The following is a 24,439-nucleotide window of genomic DNA, read 5'->3' on the forward strand; positions in this document are numbered from 1 at the left end:
TGAATAATAAAGAAACATTTGGTCACATTTATGTAGTGCTAGGACTTCTAAGATTTTAACTGCAATTGATTGCCATTGCAATGAATTATTAAAATAGATTTTATAAATGTATGTAGACGGTGTTGATTATACAATGATTTTCTGATTTAGGGTTTTTATTTTATAACCTATTCATATAAAAAAGACGTTGTGGTATGATTGCCAATGAGACACTTCTCCATGTAACAAAAGGCCAAAGGACACAACATTGTAAGAAAATACATGAAATAACACAATTACAAATCTATTCCCAATTCTATATTTTTGTACGAGCCTATACTAAAACAAATCTATTCTATTTTATGAAAATTATCTGCGATAGTATAAACGTCACAAAAAATACGTTACTTTCGCAGTTTATATATCGTTTGTGGAGTTCTGGTGTTCTGTCGTCAATTCAAAAGAATTGTCTATTATCATTATGTTGTAATGAGCTGATACCTTATACATTTTATGTATTTCTCTGTCCTGAGTGTTCCTTTGTCTGTACTGTATTCCTTTCAAGTAACGTTGTCATTGTGGTATATTTTTTTTATCATTACCATGTAAGCGAAAGGTTTGGCCAGCCATAGATTAAGATTCAATCCACCATGTTTTTTCTCAAAATGTTCAGTATCAAGTCAGGAAAATGGTAGTTGCTATAAAATAGTTCGTTTATATGTATGTTGGCGGTTGTTTTTGTATCAGTTTAGTGTTTCTGTTGTTCTGTTGTTTTCTTCTGATAGTTAATGTATTTCCTTCTGTTTTAGTTAGTAACCTAGACTTGTTTTCGCTTAATCCATTTATTTGGTAAACTACTGTTGCGTTTATTGCTAAACGGTAACATTTATTGTATGTACCAAGTCCGGCATATGACAATGGTTGTCCATTCGTTTCATGTGTTTGAGCTTTTAATTTTGACTTATTAGGGACTTTCCGTTTTGAATTTTCCTCGGAGTTCAGTATTTTTGTGATTTTACTTTTCATTATTGATGTTATTATCTGAATAGGGTTATTAATGATCTTGCAGCTAGTCGAGTTTCTGATAAACCCGAATTTAACAAAACTTTTAATCAAAACGATTAATTGGTATACAAATAATATAATAGATGTATGTTTCATTATAATACGTTTTTCTGATAGGCTAACTGCAAAGCACGTGTCATTTCTAAAGCAATTGCATTACACAATAAAACGTATCATTCATGATAACACGAGGTCGACAATAAAGTGCACAGGTGAATTCAATAAAACAAAATGATGAAATTCGATGTTTTCCCTAGCTTAAAAATGTAATTATAAGTATTGAATTCTTCATTTTGTAACTTCATGGGGTTGTAAAAGCGTTGACCGTGCGCACATTTTTCGAATGAAGCGCTTCCGCGCTTCCTACAAAATGAACTTTGGTCTACGCTTTACACCCCAATGAAGTTACAAAAAGAAGCATTCAATCCAAAATAAAAACGATAACAATGTCCATGAAATCAAAACTTTTGAGGAAAAATTGAGGAAATTGTATCTAAATTTCATCAGGATTGCATTTATAATTTGTAGACCAAGAGTTTATGTAATTATATTCATACTAGTTTTCAGAACCACAGTGCGCCAGAGGCAGATACATGTATTACCCACGGTGTTCGTATTGTGTTTAAAATATAAATATATTACTGTTTAAGGCAACGGATTAATTATTTAGTATAATGCATGTAGTGCAGATTTTTCTGTCTTAACTTTCAGTTATGCGTGCGTAATCAATAATACGATTTATATATAATTATTTTACCTAATTCGCATAAGATTGTCGTGGGCATTATGGTACATTAAATTTTTATGATGACATTTGTTGTATATAAACTGTTTATAAATTCAAGACGTTGTTCGAGCAGTATTCATTTACGAGATTTAACGTGGTTGTACGAGAATGTGGCAAGCCGGGATCTTGATCCTTTATCTTATTCATCTTGCACATGTAAGTTTTTTATATATTGATATATAAACTAATGATATTATTTAAACAAACATGATTTTCTTTGATATTTAGTGAACTTTCTGTAAAAAATTAGTATAAAAAAAAGATTAAAAAGGGGTGGAGGGGCGTCATTGCATCATCTTTAACATTTGTGTCGATATGTACGGTGATACGTATGCACATATAAAAAGTCCTGACAAATGTATAAATTCCAAAAACATAATATCGGAGATAGAAATTAAAGACTACATCTTATTTCTAGTTATCTATATTGATATAGTTTCGTTCTCCTCGAAACTTGTTTGTATTATAGCCCATGTTATATATACATGTGTTATATAATGTATTTTTGTATAAACTTTATTCAGTGGTTGTCGTTTGTTGCTGTGTATCATTTTTTTGCGTTTATTTTCTTGAACATAAATCAGACCCTTAGCTTTATTATTGGAATAGTTTAACAATTATGATTTCGGGGTGTGTTATAGCTGACTAGTATGTGGAATGGGTTTTGCTCATTTGAAGGCTAAATGGTTATTACTTCTACGTCGTGTGGTATCTGTTATCTCAATTGCACAACTTCTTATTTTAATAACTATACATAACAAGCAATTACCTTATAAATTGAAACAATTACACAAAACACAAAAGTTCATAGACAACAGTCATGATCGGTGTCCGGAGAAGAACAAAATTTATTTGAAATCGGTAGGTGTCGCTTTCTGACACAACCTTTATTTAAGGTTATTTATTTGTCAGTCAAGGTCTGTTGGTGTTTGAAATGCATCGAATTAGATAAAATGATTCTGCATATTATAGTTCTTGAATTTTCTGTCTAAGAAAACATGATAATTTATTAAAGAACTTTTCACCTCCATATTTTGTTCACTTTTTAATAAATAATGCCATGATACTGTCCTATTTCCATATTTTCCTATTAATGTCTTCATTGGTTGTGTTCAAAGGGGCACTATCTACGAGCTATGAATTTGTTTCAATGTGATTTTGTTTGAGTTGTGGCAATGTTTAATATATCACTAAAAGTACAACATTACTTGACAGGACCACAGTACAAAAAAAGGCTGTACGGTGACCTACAATTGTCATGTTGGTCTTGTGTGGATACTTTTCTCATTTGCAATCATACCACATCTTCTTTTTTATAAAAACATTCAGGACAGAGAAATTCAAAAAAAAAAACCAATACAGTAATATTATCATGCATGCTTATAGTTATCAAATATAACAGGCTTGTAATTTTAACGCCAGACGCGCGTTTCATCTACATCAGACTAATCAGTGACGCTCGGATTCAGGAGTCAGGAGTGTGATGTTTAGTGTTTGTCATTTGTTGCTGTGATTCTGTGATTCATAAGTGTTTCTGGTTTTTCGTTTTTTTACATAGATTAGGCCATTGAAGGTCTTACTTTGACCTATAACTGTTACTTTTAACACATTGTAACTTGAATGGAGTGATGTCTCATTGACACTCATTCCACATTTGTGTATGTATTATAACATTATTTATTTTGCTTTAAATGTGTTTTCTGTTTTTACTTTCAATGAGTTATCATCAATTTCTTCATCTGTTGTCCGGAGTAAACGTTTTAGATTTTTCCTCAACATCATGTTATTTTTATGAAGGAATGCTTCTCTGCTAATCGTATATTTGAATGAAACACGCCCACTAACCTTATTTTAAATGTACAGGGTCTCAAAGTGTTTTCTTTTAACCAGTGACATTCTTACTAACATCACTTTTACAGTAACTTAGGTCTATTTCTGTTCATAAATTGAAGAATGCACGAAGACCTGACGCGACCAAAATGAATATGAGGATATGCAAAGAAAATGATTAAGATACATAATTTGCAATTGTCTTCATCGATGAACTCTTTTCGAGCTGTTTAAAGTAAAACCATGCTTTACATAGTATAGAATGTACAGTAGATGAATTTAATTTAGAATAGCTAAATGTGTGTTTGTTAAGAAACGTTTGTTATATAATTTTATGTATATTAAAGGTTTCATCGAACAGAACATAATAAGTTAAGCTTACAATGACTTGCCTCTCTCTGATGGTACACGTTTCTTCCCCGAGGGTATCACCAGCCCATTAGTCAGCACTGCGGAGTTGACATGAATATCAATTAAATTGTATTTTTTTTTTATAAATTTCCTCTTACAAAATTTTGAATTTTTCGAAAAACTAAAGATTTTCTTATCCCAGGAATAGACATAGCCGTATTTGGCACAACTTTATGGAAATTTGGGTCCCTAATGCTCTTTAACTTTATACCTGTTTGGCTTTATAACTATTTCAATCTGAGCGTCACTGATGAGTCTTATGTATTATAGACGAAACGTGTGTCTGGCGTATTAAATTATAATCCTGGTACCGTTGATTACTGTAAGCCATGTAGAAAGAGTAGCCATATTTTATATTCGGAATAACTTATGAATGAGAATTTTAAGATCTAAATGTTCCGAGAGATCAATGAAATATACTGTTAAATATAACTTTCAAAAGTAATAATGACATTTGCACACTCAAATGCTGTAAAGAAATATATTTAATCCATTCACATATGCTGCGCTCATTACCATAAAAGACCACTTAATAAATTTAAAATGCTTTGCAGTCTTACGGTGCAACACTATAAAAAAGGAATTTTTTTTTTAATAATACTCAAGTTTAAAGTACATCTCCACGGTTTTGTAGAGAAAGAAACCTGAAGAAGTTTTTTAATATGCTAATACTGATTTAACCAATAAATTGTAGATAAATGGTTGATTGATTGATGTGTGTTTACTTATCTTTACAGTGGCAAATATATCAAAGATTTGCTCCACGCAATCAATTTAACCATAAATCCAATGAGGAAATTCTATAAATGAGGTCATCCGAGTTAAAAGTCGTGAAACAGAGAGCATTTTGGTTAGGAACAGATATTTTGCCTGACTACAGACCATAAACGGACCCCTAACCACCAGTTATAAGGTTTTTTTACGTGTACATAATGTGACACCCTCTCTACACGAAGCTATGAATTAAACGTCCTCTTTTGACCGGACTGTGTCCTTGTACATCTAACACAGTTAAATGTACGCGTCTTTTAGGCAAGATTTATTTTCAGTCCGGTTAAAATGAGACCAATGTGACCCTATTTATATTCCCTAGTAATCCATATAGGTGTATGAATAAAACTTGATTTTCACAACTTGTTTGTTTTAATGTAATGATATTGGTGTCCATACTTACAAACTACTTAGGATTTTAGCTCCTCTGTTTTTCTTTCTTCAATTTGCCGGAATCCTCTTTTTTTACCATGTATTGACACTAATAATTAATGACCACTAACCTGTACTTTTCTTTTCATATTTCTATTACATTCAGTTTAAAAAGCCATATTTCAAAATCTAATAAATCCTTGTTTTTTTTAATAGTTTTTAAACAAAAAAAGATGCCAATGTTAAATGTTAGAAAAGTCTTGAGAGAATTATTTCCAGCTAAAATTGCATTTGTTTACTTGAAAACAAGTAAACGGACCGTCCATTTCTTTCTACTTTTTTAGTTTCTTTATTGACATACTATAAAGTTTTTACAGTCTTTTAAAAAGCTTGTTAATTAATTTTTTAAGCGAATCTCCTTAATGAACACTCTCGTGATGCGCAAGAACAGCAGCACTTTTTGATACAAGCTCACCGCACACCCGTGTTCAAAATGTCCGGAGTTAAAATTGGTTGGTTATATGGGAGCATTTCTACTTGTACTGAAATTTAGGTATGACATTTCTTATTAAGGGTGTTTGAACTTATATAGATTGAAACACGGATTGACCCTCGATTTTATGTTGTACAAAAATGTACAGTGATCGAAAGCGATGGGGTAAAATATCAACAAGTATTTTTATATATTTAAAACCTCCAAATGATGAGCATATCTTGCATATTTTGCTTAAACCTGCAATCCATTATGTAATGATACAAAAATGTGCCAATTTTATTGATAACAGGTTGCAGCCTATGTTGTATCTGTATGACCTTGTTGTAAATTAAAAAAAACAACAGTCGTACATAATTTAATTTCAAAACTTATAATTGATAATGTGATAAGGAAAAAAACCCTATTGATATGAAAAAGACAATAAGTAAGAAGTACTCCTTTCGTAAACCCGATGGTATTGCCATTAGGGAAGAAACACAGAACGATAAATAGTACGTTGTTGGAATGCTACAGCTATCAAATATTGGTGTTTTTTTCTTTCCTCGAGATAAAACTATTTTTATAGTTGAGAATCTATTTATCAAATAATCTCACATTGTTGTATTCATGACTATTTGTATCCTTACTTAAGAATTGAATGCTTCTTTTTGTAAATTTATTGGGGTGTAAAAGCGTTGACGGAAGTACATTTTGTATGAAGCGCAGAAGCGCTTCATTCTAAAAATGTACGCACGGTCAACGCTTTTACAACCCTATAAAATTACAAAAAGAAGCATTCAATACTTATAATTACATTTTTTAGCTAGGATTATAAAAACACGATTTTCATGAAGTTTAATTTTTAAATTACCCTGTGCACTTTATTGTGGGACCTCGTGTCATCATGAATAAAATGATATTGTCTCATGCAATTGCTTACGGAATAACATGTGATGTGCAATTAGCCAATCAGAATAACGTATTATAATGAAACATACATCTAATGTAATTGTTATAAAATAATATTATCTTTTTAATTTCCCACAGACAACATCTCATTACCGTTGTCCAGCATTGAACCCAAGTGTGAGATGTGAAAGATACCCAAAATTTGATCAATGTCAAACAGATAGCAACTGTCATGGTGGTTAGTATTTTACATATCTCACACAGCTCCCAACTGTTATTGTGTTGAGTATTTTAATATCAACACAGATACCAACTGTCATAATGGTTAATATTTTACATATCTAGATTAGTAGTTTAGATATCTTACATTGACGTAAACAGATACCAACTATCAAAGTGGTAAGTATTTTACATATCTAACACAGATACCAACTTTTATTATGGTAAGTATTGTACATGTCTCACACAGATACAAACTGTCATGGAGATTAGTAGTTTACATATCTTACATAGACATACACAGATACCAACTATTAAAGTGGTTAGTATTTTACATATCTAACACAGATACCAACTGTCATGATGGTTATATGAAAAAGAAGATGTGGTATGATTGCCAAGAGATAACTATCAACAAAAGACCAAAATGACACAAACATTAAAAACTATAGGTCACTGTACGGGCTTCAACAATGAGCAAAGCCCATACCGCATAGTCAGCTATAAAAGGCCCCGATAAGACAATGTAAAACAATCCAAATGAGAAAACTAACGGCCTTATTTAGGTAAAAAAAAATGAACGAAAAACATATATGTAACACATAAACAAACGATAACCACTGAATTACAGGCTCCTGACATGAGACAGGGACATACATAAATAATGTGACGGGGTTAAACATATTAGCGGGATCCCAATCCTCCCCTAACCTGGGACAGTGGTATAACCGTACAACATAAGAACGAATTTAGTATTTTACATATCTGACACAGATACCAACTGTCATGATGGTTATTATTTTACATATCTAACACAGATACCAACTTTTATGATGGTTAGTATTTTACATGTCTTACACAGATACCAACTCCTTTAGTGGTTAGTATTTTACATATCTCACACAGATACCAACTTTTCTGTAGTTTTGGTTCGTATTTTACATATCTAATACAGATACCAAATGTTGTGATGGGTAGGGTTTTGTACATCTAACACTGATACCAACTGTAACGGTGGTTAGCATTTTACATATCTAACAGAGATTCCAGTTGTGATGATAGTCAGTGTTTCTTGTATTTTACATATCTGAAACAGATACTATCTGTGATGGTGGTTAGAATTTTAAATATCTCACACAGATACTAAATGTCAATATGGTTAAATAGATATATAGATAGTTTATTCTTATAAAACCATGCAAGTACAAAGGTTACAGAGAAGTTAGATAAAAGATATACATAAAAATAAAAAAAAATGCATAAGTATTTTAATTATCTTGCACAGATTCATGTACCAAAAGTTTATAATTTCATATTCACAAAATCCCAAAATTTAAATCCTTAGTTAAAGGATCTATGTTGTTAAAGTGTTTGGTATCTTATATATATACATGTTTGAGCATGCTATTAACTTTTGATCTGAAAATGTTTTTAAATGAAAATTGTGTAAAAATAAAAATGCTGTTGTAGAACATGAATGAGTTCTTTAATTTTTAGGTAAAGTTTGTTGCCCACAAAAATGTGGAAAAGAATGCATAACCCCGAATCGTAAGTAATATTCGTTTGCAGTGATGAGAAATACGACAAAAAATCATGCATGACATATATTGCAGAAATGACTAAGGCCATTATTGATATAATATGCTATATTTCATTTGCACGCTAGAAGAAAAAGTAGGTGATTTATCAAAATGACTGAAGAGCATTGAAAGAGAACGTTCAGCTACAAAAACCTTTATATACTTTGTGTTAAAAATCATGATTCGTTTGCTTCACAAATATATTTTTTTTGATTGAGTTTAAGCCTATCAATTGATATTTTATTGTATGTTTGTCTATGTTGTGATGTTATACTATTGTCTCAGTAAAAGAGAGAAGGTTTGGTACCCTTAAAACGTTTAAACCCGCTGCAAATGCTTGAATCTTTCCTTAGAACGAAATCTGAAGTACAGTAGTCGTCGTTTGGTTATTTAATGTATACATGTTTCTCGTTTCTGTTTTTTTTATATACATATATATATATATAGATTAGCTAGTTGGTTTGAATGGTTTATCACTTGTAAGTTTGGGGCCCTTTATATCTTATTGTTCGGTGAAAGCCAAGGCTTTGTGTGGAATGCCGTACGTTGATCTATAATTGTTAACCTTTATGAATTGTTAGTTGAATGGAGAGTTGTCTCATTGGTACTCATACCCATCTATCTATGCCTATCTACCATATAGAGCACTACCATTTTAATTCGTTTATTCCGGAATGTTTATCTTATTAAATATGCTAGTAATAATTCGTCAAATATTTAAGCACAATTCATGAACTTTCAAGAATGCCCGTAATATGCATTAAAAACAACGTCGAAATATGCTTTAATAAGTGAAAAGAAACAAAATTTGCTCGGTATTTTTTAAAGTGTATGAACTAACCAGGAACATGTCCACCGAACAAATCCTAACTAATCCTAACAAATCGCATCTGTCCGTTATTTGTTATGCCTGGAGATTTTTTTAATGATTGAAGATGTCCTGGTTGTCAACAAGTTTGTTCCAGTGGTTGAGTTGATCCCGGTGATAATTCAAGTTTGGATGTAACGCGTCTTCTGATAAGGGAGCTACCATTTGATTTTTAGGGGGGGGGGGGGGGGGGGGCTAGGGTGAAATTTGAAAAATAGGCAGGACAGGAGTTTTGGGTTAAAAAAAAGGCAGGATGAGACACTTGCAAAAAAAAAGTCGGGACGACAATTTAGGTAAAAAAAGTCAGGATAAACTTTAAAAAAAAGGCAGGACCGAACAGAGTGAAAAATAAAAAGGCAGGACAGAGATTACAGTAAAAAAAAGGCAGGACAAAATTTTTCATCCTAGCCGCCCCCCCCCCCCATAAAAATCAAATGGTAGCTCCCTAATGTCCATCGAACAATACGAGTCGTATCTGTCCGTTATTTGTTAGGTTATGACATTGTTTTTATGATGAAAGCTGTCCTGGTAGAAAGAAGTGTTGTAGTCAATGATGTTTCAGTGGTTGTGTGGATCCAGGTAATAAATAATATTGGATGTTACGCGTCTTCTGATTGGCTGTTAGTGTTCATCTAATACACCTGGTGTTATCTGTCCGTTATTTGTTAAGCCAGGAAATTGTACTAATGATGGAAGTTTTTCTGGTAAACAAAAGTGTTGTCGACAAGGATGTTCTACTGGGTGTGTTGATCCAGGTACTGGTAATCAAAAACATAATACTTTGGCAAATATATAGTTAATAAGCACATATAAGATTCATGATTTTTTATATTTTCTAGAACATGTTTAAATGAAACATTGACATCATTTGCCTGCATCATTAACATTAGAAAATAATAAAGTTTGGTCGTAATAAATTTTCTTTGTGCACGTTTAAGGCAATTCATAACACCAAACATAATGCCAATAATATGTCTGTGGTGCTTAACTGTTGGCGGACTGTTTATATATTCATTTTTATATACAGCTTATTTATGTATGGGTATTCAACCATACGTTACAATAACAAATTACAAAACTTAAATGAGATTTGAAGACAGAAAAAAACCCGTTTGTTTGATTATGATCTGACAATGCTTGAGGGCCCTCATGGGGTTTTTGATTATGTGATTACTTGGCCGTTTTTTTAATGATTTTTTGATTATTAAGCCAAATATTTCATGATTATTTGATTACCTAGGACTGTATTTTTAGTTTACGATTATTTGATTACTAAAGATAAGCAAATATTTAATGATTATGTGATTATATTGGCAAAAAAATGGTGATTATGTGATTACTAGGACCCCCCATGAGGGGCCTCATGCTTTACTGACTGTTGATTTTTTGGCAATTACATTTAAGTGAGCGTAGTTAAATAAACCAACATAAAAATGTGATTGATAATCTGCATTCCTGCCAGAAATATATGCGTATTTATATTATAAGAGCACTTTTATAAAAAAATAATGACCTAGTTCATTCCTGGTTTTCAGTGCTTTACGGATGCTCAAGCTTTAGATTCGTATCAGTTTTTGAGTCTACTGTTGTTTGTACTTTCAACTTTCTTCTACCGGAATCCGTAATTATTTCGTTTGACATCTACGTAATTTTTTTCTTATCTATCAAGGTAATCCGATAATATATGTATAAGAATAATGCGATGAATGTTACTACATTTACACTTGTTACAGCACCTAGATGTGGAGACCGTCCCCCAAACACTTGTGCTATATCCTGTCCCTTTGGATATGTACTGGATGAAAACAACTGTCCTAATTTTTGTAAATGCAACACAGGTAATTATGTTCTTCTGTACGATGTGTTAATTCAGAAAATATTGCGATGATTCTATTATTGCGAAAAATTCGACAGGGTTTCTGTTATTTAAAAGCTACCAAAGGGACAGTCAAACTCATAAATCTAAAACAAACGACAACGCCATGGCTAAAATGAAAAAGACAAACAGACAAACAATAGTTCACATGACACTATAATATGAAAATATGAAATAAACAGGGTTTTTGTGAATATCAAAAAAATAACATCGAATTTAAGTCCAAAATGACAAAATCGTAATAATAAATTCACGCAATAGTTTCATAATTTACAGTATAATTATTCAATTTATTTTAAATGTCATTGTCAACGTGCTAAGTCAAAACCCTGTTATTCCATGGCTGTCGTTGTAATCATACTTTTGTTTTGTTTCTTTTTCTATGTGCGTTTCTCTGTATTGAATGTTTATATCGTATTCTGTAGCGTAAGGTTGTAAATTGTTTTTTTTAGGTTAGCCATAAAACCAGGTTCAACCCATCTTTTTACTAAGAATGTCCTATATCAAGTCACACACATAGCAATTGTTATAAAAAAATGATTCTACATATGTTGGCGTTTGTTTTTGTTGCACTTCAGTGTTTTGCTGTTCTTTGTATTGCTGTCATAGTTGATGTGTTTACCCCGATTTTAGATTTTAACCCGACTTTGTTTTCTCTGAATATATTTATGACTTTTTTTTATACTACTGTTGCCTTTATCTATTGTACACATTTTAAATGTCAAAAAGTATAAATATAGCATTTTAATCTCTATAAAAAAAGTCAATTAAAATTTCTTAGTAATGAGTTCGTACTGCTCACACAGTTTTAATACGTAGTTTCTTTGACACATTCCCCATTTGAATTTCATATTTATTTTTCTGTTTCAGGATGTGCAGGTAATGTTCTCCCAAAACCTTTCATCAACTGTGGCGCAGGTCAACAAACATGTCCGGCTAGATATCAATGCACCACACCTCCAGCAGGTGGAAGTGGAGTATGCTGTCCTTATGGTATGATATTCCGTGTTCTAATTCACCGCTGTAGAATCTTATGTATTCTGGGTAAACTTTTATAAACGTACATAAAAAAGTTGTTTCTCTAGATTGTGAAAAGGCCAATTACTGAAAACCAAATGTTACATTTACCAAAATCGGATGAGCTGCGTCGGATAGAAATCGACCTTACGCAAAAGATTATCAATACATCTGATTGAAATAGCTTACGGGTAAAATCTCTATGCAAAGTCTGTAACTGTAACTACAAAATGACGTTGATATAAAATTTTATCAAAAAGAACAAAATTCATCTTTTATTTCGTAATTGAATGTTCAAAATCTACCAAAAGGATTATACATGTACATGTATCCATGCAATTGCATAATGTCGTTTTTTATTTGACGCAACTTATAAGTGGCACAAAAATTAAGATAAGGTGAGATTCGGGATAAATATGAGTTATGGGCCGTGGTATAATTGCATAAGCATGAGACAAATGTAGATGAGAGATCGAATAACATAGATTATATCAACTATAGATCACTGTACGGCCTTCCACGATGAGTAAAATCCGTACAGAATAGCAAGCTATAAAATTCCTCTACATAAAACAATGTAACAGAGAAATGAAGGATACCATAGGGAAATTCAAACTCATAAGTAGAAAATAAACTGACATCGTTCTTACCAACAAAACATAACAAAAGTACACAAAACACAACATAAAACTAAAGACTAAGCCATACAAACTCCACCAAAATATTGTGGTGATCATAACCATCGTTGTCATTCAAGCTTACACAAAAAAAATGAAATATGATACACAGTGACAAATCATAACCAATGAAGTATACACTCGTGACAGATACTATACTAGTCAACAAAAGAAACGATACAAGACTTTTTTTCAAATTAAAGATAGAGTTTTCCGTTCATTTGACCAATATTGAAGGTATTTATACTTAATCATTATGGAAATATAAATCCGTTAAAAAATTATTTTTTTTTTGCTTTTGTTACGTTTTTTTCGAATTTTTTTTTTTTTACAAAATTTACATAAAACGGCAATTTTAAAAACAAAGGTTCCAACTAATGATGACAACCTCTCATTTAAAGGTAAAGACAGTGTTTGCCATCAATTTGTTTTTAAAAATCATTCAGTTTCTTCGTTTATTTGTTAAGCAAAGTTAGGTTCTACGAGAGATCGTTCAAATGTATACATTATCAACTGATTTACCATAGACACTATGTGTAAAGTGATATTCAAAAAGCGGTAGAAATCTTAAATCTAATCCGAAAGGTCACAAATTTACTGTGTGTTGTTTTTATATATAAAGCATTGATTTGAGACGAAAATGAAAAAAAAAAATTCTGCATTTTTTGAGATTTCAAAAAACACTTTTTCCCCAAAAAATTTGAAAAATCAATATTTCAACCCATTATTCACATCATGAACATAACTTGATTATCATATTGAATATTTTAAAACAAATTTAAAATTTAATTTAGTGCTTAGAAAATTATGTGTCGATTTTTTTTTCAACTTTCCGCAAAACTAATTTGCACCCTTTGATCATTTACACGGAATTTAGATACTTTCCGACAAGTTTTGATTTTTATTATCACATGTGCATACATTGCAAATGAAAGCTTGTTAAAAAAGTGTATCTCATTTTGTTTTATATTAAATACTTTTTGATAAATTTTATTTCAAAATCGTGTATCGTTTCTTTTGTTGACTAGTATATAACACTACGAAACATTTTAAAAATATTTACATTTTCTTTGCGTTCATCATTCGAGCTAATAGAAAAAACAAAATATTCACATCAATTATAATAAGATATTTTTGTAGTTTATTTTTTTATCAGATAGCAAATTCATGGAGTACAATTTTTGCACTTACCACAGAATGAATTCATGCGCCAGGCCGATTCAATGAGATTAAATGATACATTATATTATCTACCTATCATAGAGGTTACGAGTGGGAAAATTAAATTACAAATCTTCAATTTATAAAAAAAAAATATTAAGGATTAACTACCTTTAAATTGAGATTTTGGGTGGACCAATTCACTAACAAATATGTCATAAAGTTCTTAACATGTGTTGTACCGGTTCCAAAATTGTTTTTAAATGGTTTCAGTACAAACAAGGTTAGTGTAAAATTGAATACCATGATTTGGAGTTAATATAAGTTATACTGATACACGTTTCCCTATGAAATTTTGAAAGGAAATGGAAATGAAACACATATGATATAAACGAATGTAGTGGACGAAATTTTAAAAAACAAATATGATCTGTCCAATGCCACACGAACATGCTACAATTACTAGAAGTTCATTATATAGGTATTCCATATTGCTTAAACTTTAATAGTTTATTTTATATGAATGGGATTTTTAATAATGTAGCATATTTACCTGCGGAAAAAATATATTTTCCGCGCAAAACGTCGCGTGCTTTAACATGTATAATTTTGGTAAAACAAACGATGATGTACTGTAACAATCGGTTTTCATAAAAAAAATCTTCCATTACATACATTTATTTCGGAATATGGAATAAAACAATTACTGTCTTTTGTTTCGGTAATTATATGTTTTAATTGACTTTTGACCTTAGTGAATATCTGTTTTTTTAAAGTCAATAAAACTACAAAATTACCTCATCAAAAGACAGTAATGGTATATTATTCGTTTATATATATTGCAATATAGCAATTCACATCTTTTTTAGAATGTCCTCAAGTAAGGTGCAGTGAACCATGTCCTTACGGTTTTGTCATTGATGGAAATGGCTGTCAAACTTGTGAATGTGGTGAGTACATTGTATGTGAGTTTAAATTAATCATGAACTTTGATTTATTAATATATGCTAATTTTATAGCTATAAAAACGTTACCATCATAAATTCTGAGTGTAACCCCAATTGCGTCATCATGGTCATAGGTCAGATGGAAAATCCCGACTAAAAATAAACGTACTCTCACTGGTCCGGACATCTACCCCTGTTTGCCCATATTCTTCCATTCAATTTCCATCTGCGACATCGGTCACACGTGCACATTTTTACAGATTCAACAGAGAAGTGTTTAGTTTTTTGAATAGCTTAATTGCTTTTCATATATTGTGTATTTTATTGGAAATTTATTCCCTTGTTTTGTTTAAATTTCTAAACAAATTATTTGTGTTTTTTTTCCTAAAGTAAATTTTATTATGGACTTTAATTTGAATAGTCCGTACGTAAATATTCCTGGTTCGGACTATCTCTTAGATGGGTCACTACCTTTAAGTCCTCCCCAAACTACCAGTACATTGACCGGAGTTTTCGACAACGGTGTCTGGTAATGCTACCTATCCGACCCTTTCACAAGGTTCGGCCATGCATTTGGGGGGGGGGGGGGGTACCTACGTCAACTTCGGTGACTCATACTTTATCTAGGCCTGTTAATTCAGCGGGTACTATTAGTTCTGTCCCAGATACAGCTATGGGCTTGAACTTGCCAGGTTCTAGACCCCCATTATCCTATTGTGGGTATATGCTTCCCAAAACGGGCACACAAACTTTACCCTCATGGTCTCAGCCACCTTGGCCACAGTCTTACCCTTATGGTGGGTTTATGCCAAACCAACCTGGTTTTTGGCCTTATAGGGACAATTTCTATGGTCCCCCTTCTGGGGTAGCTACTGCACCACCTTTATCTCCTGCTCTACCCGTAGCAGCAGTAACTTTGACTCCTACAGTAGCTCCTTCTACCACCGTACCTGACTCTCAAGCTCAATCTTCTAGCTCTTCTCATGGTACTCAGGTTTCTGATCATGCATCACCTCTGGATGGTTTTCAGAAGTTACTTTTGGACTTTGGTGAGTCTTTTAAGGCAGAATTTAGTACTCTATCCAGTCGTATGACTCTACTGGAGAATAGAGTTTCTTCTCATCAACCTTCTCCAGCTAAGTCTGTAGAATGTGATGAGAGGGAGGATGACGAGCTTTCTGTTTCCCCTGGAAGTCATGAAAGGGCTTTCCTCACTGATGAGGATGTTGAAAGTTCTTCTTCTCCCAAGGTATCTAGGACGGCCCCCTGAGCCTTCTTCTTAGTCAGCTCAACAACCTCCCACCAAGGAGACTGAGGATCCTCCTTCCTTGAAGGATCTTAGGGATAAGGTGTATACCTTGATGAGGGATGAAGCACATATCCCTTTTGCCTCTCCTTCCAAGCCGAAGAAACCTTCTTCAACTTTTGAAGCTTCCTGTGGTATTTCTCAGGATACTGTGACTTCTCACAATTCTTTTCCTGAATCTGGCCATATGGCTTTTGCTTTACAATGTGTTAATGAAGGTATCGCTAATTCTGCTAGTAAAAATGTTGCTAATAACAATATCTCTGGATTTGGAATGTCATCCTTTTCTGATCAGGTTAAGTACAAGGATTTTGATATCTTTGATTATTCACTGGGTAGACTTGTTCCCAGTTGTGACAAATCTATGTCATCTTTATTGGGAAAAAAGCCAGTAGATGGTCTTCGTCTCACTCAACCTGTTTGGTCAAAGACTGAGAATCTCCTTCGTAGTGCTTCTCAAGTTCTTGGCACAGCCGAACATTTTCTAGCTGCAACCGGACATTTGCTTAACAGCAGTCCAGGTTGTTCCAGCAGAAGTACGATCCTTCTTACTTCAACTGGATAAAGCTCTAGGTTCATCTCAGTTGCTTTTAATGGGTTCTATTGCTAATTGCACCCTATCTAAAAGAGCAGAGTTTCTTGATAACATTTCTATCGCTGAGCCTTTGAAAGATTCTTTACTGAAATCTCCACTTTCTGACAAGATGTTTGGTTTACCCTTACAGCGGGTTCTAGAGGAACTCAGCAAAAACCCTCCTCCAGTCAAAGTTAGTGTACACGTTACTAATGGCAAGAGGTCGGTTAATGCTACATCTAGTTCTACTAGTACTTCTGCTTCAGGTGGTTCTCCTTCTTCTGCTAAGAAAAGGAAGAATAACTACGGCAAACCGCAGAACAAACCCAATAACTCAGGAAAAAGCTCAGGTAAGCCTTCTGGTGGTTTTTAGGGTCCCAAGAAACCTGGGTCTAGTACCTAGGTTCTTGCCCCTCGTACGTTATTGACAGCTTCCCCAGGGGAAAATTTACAACAAGTTCCTCAAAAATCAATACCAGTAGGGGGGGGGGGGGTTAAGTTTTTTTCTAAATCAGTGGAAGAAAATTACCTCAGACTGTTATGTGCTGTCAATAATTCGAGGGGGATTAACACTTCAGTTCAAGAACCCACCTCCTCTGTCTGCAGTTCCAATAAGTTTGTCTCATACTCAAGACCCAGTGAAGTGTCAACTTCTATCAGTAGAAGTGGACACAATGTTACAAAAAGCTGCAATAGAGGAGGTGTCGATCTTAACTTTGTCTCCGGGATTTTATTCCCGTCTTTTTCTGGTTCCAAAGAAGACTGGAGGAATGAGGCCGGTCATAGACCTATCTATTCTGAACAATTTTTACTTCAAAATGGAAACAAACAGATCCATCAGGGCTTCAATCCTTCCAGGAATGTGGACTACTTCTCTGGATCTTTCAGACGCGTATTTCCACATTCCCATTTCCCAAACTTACAGGAAATACCTTCGCTTCGTTTGGAACAACAAAGTTTTCCAGTTCAAGGCTCTTCCTTTTCGCCTGTCTACAGCCCCTTTGGCTTTTACCAAAATCATGCAGGCAGCTATAGCTCACCTACATTCCCTGTATATTCAGATTCATTCCTACCTGGACGATTCCCTTCTCAAGGAATTTTGCCCAATCAAATTGAGGGTTCAGACAGATTTGGTCATCAATTGTTTTCTGTCCCTAGGCTTCCAAATCTCTTGGAAAAAGTCAGAGATAATTCCGTCTCAAGACTTTGTTTTCCTGGGAGAACATTTACTAACCAGTGTAGGCCTAGTCCTCCCACCACAGGAGAAGTTTACAAAACCATGTCAGAAAATACATTTATTCCTGACGGTTCAATCAGTCACAGCACGTCAATTCTTGCAACTTCTGGGTCTATTGAACTCTCTGGCAGATGTAATTCCATTGGGACGACTTCACATTCGTCCGCTTCAGTTTTATCTGCACAAGTTATGGATTCCAGCTTCACAAGAATGGGAAGCATTGATTCCAATCACTCAGCCTTTATTTCCACACCTTCAATTGTGGTTAGTACGGGAAAATGTAATGAGGGGCCTATGTCTGTCCCCTCAAGTTCCCAGTCTAACATTATTCACAGATGCCTCCACTCTCGGTTGGGGAGCATATCTGGAGGGGCTTACAATATCGGGAGACTGGAATCCAAATCTTTTGGAAGAGCATATCAATGTATTGGAAATGAAAGCAGTTCTGTTTGCACTGAATCATTTCCAAATGTCTCTAAAGAATCAGTCTGTCATTCTGGCCACGGACAACACAACAGTTGTAGCTTATCTCAAGAAGCAGGGAGGAACTCATTCACCTTCTCTTTATCAGATAGCCAGAGACATTCTCCTTCTGTGTTTTCAACTCCAGGTTCATCTAGTGGTGAGACATATTGCGGGGCACCTCAATATTCTATCCGACACTCTGTCCAGATCCCTTGCTCAAGTAAACACGGAGTGGGAACTACTTCAAGTAGTTTTCAAAGCTGTGACTCTTCATTGGGGGTCACCTCAGATAGATCTGTTTGCGACCAGTCTCAATCACAACCTTCTAACATTTGTGTCTCCGGTTCCAGATCCAAAATCTTTTGCGGTAGACGCAATGAGCCTATCTTGGAAAGGAATGTTCGGGTACGCCTTCCCTCCTTTCAGGTTTCTCTCCTCAGTACTTCAGAAAATAGCAGGGGGAAATTGCAAGATCGTAGTTATTGCTCCAGCATGGCCAAAACAGTCTTGGTTTCCAGACCTTCTGCGCCTATCATGTGTTTGTCCTCTAGTTCTACCTCTGAGACCAGACCTTCTGTCTAGAGTCAAGGGCAATGTTCTTTATCAAAATCCAGAAAAACTTCATCTACTAGCCTGGCTTCTCTCAGGGTAAGCCTCAGAAAGAGAGGTTTTTTCTGAAGTAGCAACCAAGCATCTCACAAAGTCTGTCAGAGACTCCACTAGCATTGTCTATGATGCAAAATGGTCAATCTTCTCAGATTGATGTCGTGAGCGGGAAATTGATCCTTTCCAAGTCACTGTACAACAATTAGCAGACTTTCTAGTTTTTCTTTTTGAATCCAAAGGATTATGTCCCTCTACTATTAAGGGATATAGATCAGCTATCTCCAGAACTATTCATATTTCTGGTGGCCCAGATTTTTGAAATCAATGAGCATATTTCTCTTTTGGTTCGTAGCTTTAGTCTTGAAAGACCAAGACAAAAAACTTTAGTTCCTAAGTAGGACCTTGGACTAGTTTTATCCTTTTTAAAACTTCCTCCTTTTGAACCAGCAGAAACAATAGATTTACGGTTTCTTTCCTATAAATGCTGTTTTCTTTTAGCTTTTGCTTCTGGACGGAGAAGGAGTGAAATCCATGCCTTCTCTATTTCTGATGCTTGCCTTCGATTTAACAGGGATAAATCTTCTGTTACTCTTTTAACGGATCCTGCTTTTTTGGCAAAGAATCAGATTCCAGATAAGGGTGCAGAACCAGTTGTGATTCCTGCACTCCATAGCGATTATATTTATGTACTTTTATGTCCAGTAAGAATCCTTTCTATTTATCTGGAAAGAACGTGTAGTTTACGTTCTGTTTCTAACTCAAGACTCTTAATTCCTATTAAAAAAGGAATCTCAGATCTTTCTGTTAAAACTATTTCTACTTGGATATGCAAATGCATATCTTTAGCTTATGGTTCTTCTAAGGAAGAACTTTTAAATAGTTTTAATGTTAAAGCTCATGATGTTAGGGGTATCTCTACATCCTGGGCTCTGTTTAACAGTGCATCTTTAGAAGAGGTACTGTCTGCAGGTTTCTGGAGAAATGAGAACTCTTTTATATATCACTACCTCCAATCTATGGCTACTTTTGCCGAAAGTTTATACTCTCTTGGACCTATAGTTTCAGCACAAATATTGAACTTTCCTCCTGTTTCTTCTGTTACAGGGGATTCAGCTTTACGTTAGATTCTGTTACTCAGAACTTATGATGGTAACGTATTTATAGCTATAAGATATTCAAATTTTAAAGTAAATTTGGATTTTATTAGATAAATACTTACCATCATAAATTATAGGTCCCACCCACCTCCCCTTTATCCCCTTTCCTTATGTTTCTGTCTTGAGGAAATTGAATGGAAGAATATGGGAAAACAGGGGTATATGTCCGGACCAGTGAGAGTACGTTTATTTTTAATCGGGATTTCCCATCTGACCTATGACGCAATTGGGGTTACACTCAGAATTTATGATGGTAAGTATTTATCTAATAAAATCTAAATTTACTTTAAAATTTGAATAATTCTTTAACAAATACAATATTGTCTCAACGAAGCCGGTACAGTATAAAAACAGTGTAATGATAACGAACCGCACACATCATGTAAATAAAGACACTTTAAAACGTATATTTGTGTTTTATTTCTAGATACCACAAAGGTACGATATTATTTAGGTTGTTAATTTCATTTAATAAAATTTACAAAAATGTATGTTTTAAAAACTATGAGGTCTGAGAAACATTAGATTTTGAATATTTAAAAATACCACGCATTCTTTGAATTATCAGTGGCATTGTCGTGCGTTTTTTAATGTTTGCTAATTAAAATACTTGAAAAACCTTTTAAGAAGTTATGGTATTATGAGAAAGAATACAATATAGCCAAATATCTCAAAAATAGATATTGGATTTTCTGTCTGAACTCAGTTGTACATAGTGTGCTCAGCTCGAACGCGTCAACGTCCGGATTCATCTGTATTGAGGTTATTTAGTGATGATTGAATATAAATCATCACTGCTATAATTTATGTCATTGGTTTATGGTTGAAAGATGTGTCGTTTGCAATTGTACCAAATCGCAGCGTTTGATGAGTGCTTTGTAGGTGAAACGCGCGTCTGGCGAACATAAAAAACACCTTACCTCTGTTATCTGCAATATGCGTGTCAGGGTATTCATATTTGCAATGTTGTCAATCATTTTTATACATTACTGTGCTCATCAAACCTTGTTGTTCCTATGTTTGTCTTAAAATAATAATCCCAATGTCTTAACTGGCATGAGAGCTATTGCTCACGAGTTATTCGAATTACTCTATCATTATTCAAATTTCTTTAATTTTGTCAATTAGTAACTAGTGATCAATACAATTCAAGACTATATAAAAAAAATGCAATGAAAACTTTCCAACTCCCTCGTGACAAGTTATCTCAAGATGAAGTTGGCTATTTATCTAAGGTATTTTTTCATATTGGTACTTCCTCGGATTTCATATGTTTGGCTTTGAGCGTTCCTGGTGAAGGAAAATCCAGAAAATGAATGCAATGAATCATCGAATATATAAATGCGCAAACACACATACAATCATATGTTTCGTGTAAGACACGCATACAATGTCGTGTATTTATTTGATTTGTAAAAATATATTTTCGTACTTTACAGAACCTAGATGTGGACCTGTTTGTGCTATATCCTGTCCCTTTGGTAATGTACTGGATGAAAACAACTGTCCAACTTGTGAATGTAAAACAGGTAATAATGATAAGAAGTAGGTGTTACCAATTGAAATTAACCTTGTTTGGTATGTATTTAACATGTACATGTATTTTTGATTGAGTTAAGTCTGCTAATTGATATTTTATCGTATGTTTTTATATGTTGTGATGTTATGCTATTGTTTCAGAAAAAGGGAGAAGGTTTGGGCCCATTAAAACGTTTAATCCCGCTGCAAATGTTTGCACCTGTCCTAAGTCAGGAATCTGATGTACAGTAGTTGTCGTTTGTTTATGTAATATATACGTGTTTCTCGTTTCTCGTTTTGTTTATATAGATTAGACCGTTGGTTTTCCCGTTTGAATGGTTTTACACACTAGTAATTTTGGGGCCCTTTATAGCTTGTTGTTCGGTGTGAGCCAAGGCTCCGTGTTGAAGGCCGTACTTTAACCTATAATGGTTTAATTTTTAAATTGTTATTTGGATGGAGAGTTGTCTCATTGGCACTCACACCACATCTTCCTATATCTATCTACGTAATTGTTCGAGCCATGTATAGCTTGCTGTTCGATATGAACATAGGCTCCGTGTCGAAGATTGTACTTTTACTTATAAAGGTTTACTTTTACAAATTATTATTTGGATGGGGAGTTGTCTCATTGACACTCATATCACATCTTCTTATATCTACGCAATAAAAAAAATCATTTCATAAACCGGATGTAAACGGATATAATACTAGTTACTAATAGTAACAGAAGCAATTGTTCATAAACGGTGTGTTCAATATTATAGGTAGCTTTTAGGTACATAAATGCATGGTCATAAAAGAATAGAAAAGCATACCTCACTCGAAGTTAAATAAATTAAGAAAGAATGTCAGACATGATACATCAATGAAACAAGAAGGAATCAACAGTCTATACTTTTTGTCAAACTCCTCTTCAAGGGTTCGTGTTGTTTATTCTTTAGTTTTCTTTTCGGTAAATGTTTTATTTTTAATATGTTTGTCAGTGTTTAAGAGCATTAAATGTAAAATATCAACTATCAAAATCTATTATTTTTTTTATACAATCCGAACATCCGAAAAATTGATGAATATGAATACTGTAAACCAACTTATTATCGCGAGCGATTTATTTTTGCTACTTTCGCGTGTAGAAACATAATGCGAATTTATATCGTCGCGAAATAAGTATAAGTTGGATTTTTCCTTTTCTAGTACATCAAGAAAATTAGAAAATAAATCGCCGCAAAGTGAACTAGAAAGATAAAAACAGTAGTTGTTTTTTTACCATTTGATTTTTTATTGTTTTCTACTTGTTTCGTAGTTGAGAACGTTTGCATTTGTTAGTCTTTCTGGACCTTTGTTTATCAATGATGAAATAGTTATCAAAGGTACCAGGATTATAATTTAATACGCCAGACGCGCGTTTCGTCTATATAAGACTCATCAGTGACGCTCAGATCAAAACAGTTGAAAAGCCAAACAAATACAAAATTGAAGAGCATTGAGGACCCAAAATTCATAAAAAATTGTGCCAAATTACGGCTAAGGTAATCTACTCCTGGGGGTAAGAAAATCCTTAGTTTTTCGAAGAATTTAAAGTTTTGTTACAGAATATTTATCAAAAATTACCATATAAAACACAGACTTCAATGTCAAATCAATTTTTCAAAGTGTGTGGCAGAGATTTTGAATATATGCAAGTTCTGCATTGGAACTCATATCTGTATCAAGTCAGGAGCCTTTGTTACTCCGTGTTTTTCAATTTCAGTTCATTCATATGTTTTGAAGTTTGGTTTGGCGTCCATTTTCACTAAATTAGTAAACACTTGTACATGGGGGCCAGCTGAGGACCACTTTCAAGCACGGAATTTGCTTTCTGTGTTGAGTACCCATTGGTGACCTTCGGCGGTTATCTGCCCTTTGGTCGGGTTAGTGTCTCTTTTTTTCAATTTTACTTTCATATTTTGTTTACTGTTTCAGGATGCGCAGGTAATGTTGAACCAAAACCTTTAAGCAGCTGTGGTGAAGGTCAACACATATGTCCGTTTAGATATCAATGCACTATACCCCCAGGAGGTGGCACTGGGGTATGCTGTCCTTATGGTATGATTTTCTTTGTGTTACACAATATTAATAATTTCTAGTAAAGTTATACATGCTTAAGGACATACGATACAGTTACAGGGGAGGTAATGACGTTGCTAACGTAAAATTTGATTTTTGCGACGTCAAACTGTCACATATCGGGAAAATATGCATTTTTCGACTGATTTTTATCATTCAAACTGATTTAATTTGAAAACGATTTCATGGACCCCTATTTTTCAAAACAGCAATTTGTTTGATTTTGCAGCGAGATTATGTGATCCAAATTTTGTAAAACTGTAAATAGAAGATTTTTTTTAATTTTGATAAACATGCAGCAAAAAATGACGTGTTTTCCTCAATTCATGAACATTTGATAAATATGAGTTATTTCTGAATAAAAAATGCGTATTTGTTTAGAATGCTTTTAAGATACAGAAATTACCGATTATTTAACAAAAAACAATTTGTGCTTATCTTTCATAAAAAAAAGTTATGTCTTTCTTTTGAAAAAGAAATTACGGCCACAAATCTGAATTTTGAGCAAATATACAAAGTTTCTACC

The 24,439-nt window shown here is 33.6% G+C and overlaps 1 protein-coding gene across 1 annotated transcript; it reads left to right on the forward strand.

Annotated features, from left to right (window-relative positions):
- Positions 1–14,447: 14,447 nt before the first annotated feature.
- On the forward strand, positions 14,448–23,933 carry LOC134718218 (BPTI/Kunitz domain-containing protein 4-like). The gene is made up of 4 exons (XM_063580711.1): positions 14,448–14,478; positions 14,867–14,947; positions 21,729–21,818; positions 23,770–23,933. Exons 1-4 carry the CDS (start codon positions 14,448–14,450, stop codon positions 23,931–23,933), a joined length of 366 nt encoding a protein of 121 aa, XP_063436781.1.
- The last annotated feature ends 506 nt before the right edge of the window (positions 23,934–24,439 follow it).

Source organism: Mytilus trossulus, chromosome 5 (genome assembly GCF_036588685.1).
Source record: "Mytilus trossulus isolate FHL-02 chromosome 5, PNRI_Mtr1.1.1.hap1, whole genome shotgun sequence".
Classification (NCBI taxonomy): Eukaryota; Metazoa; Mollusca; class Bivalvia; order Mytilida; family Mytilidae; genus Mytilus; species Mytilus trossulus.

What these genes read in the sequence shown, in the direction of transcription:
- LOC134718218 (XM_063580711.1), top strand. Translation starts at nt 14,448, where the DNA reads ATGCTACAATTACTAGAAGTTCATTATATAG. An exon ending in CTGTCAAACTTGTGAATGTG is followed by an intron (nt 14,948 to 21,728) that starts GTGAGTACATTG and finishes CGTACTTTACAG; the next exon opens with AACCTAGATGTGGACCTGTT. An exon ending in AACTTGTGAATGTAAAACAG is followed by an intron (nt 21,819 to 23,769) that starts GTAATAATGATA and finishes TTACTGTTTCAG; the next exon opens with GATGCGCAGGTAATGTTGAA.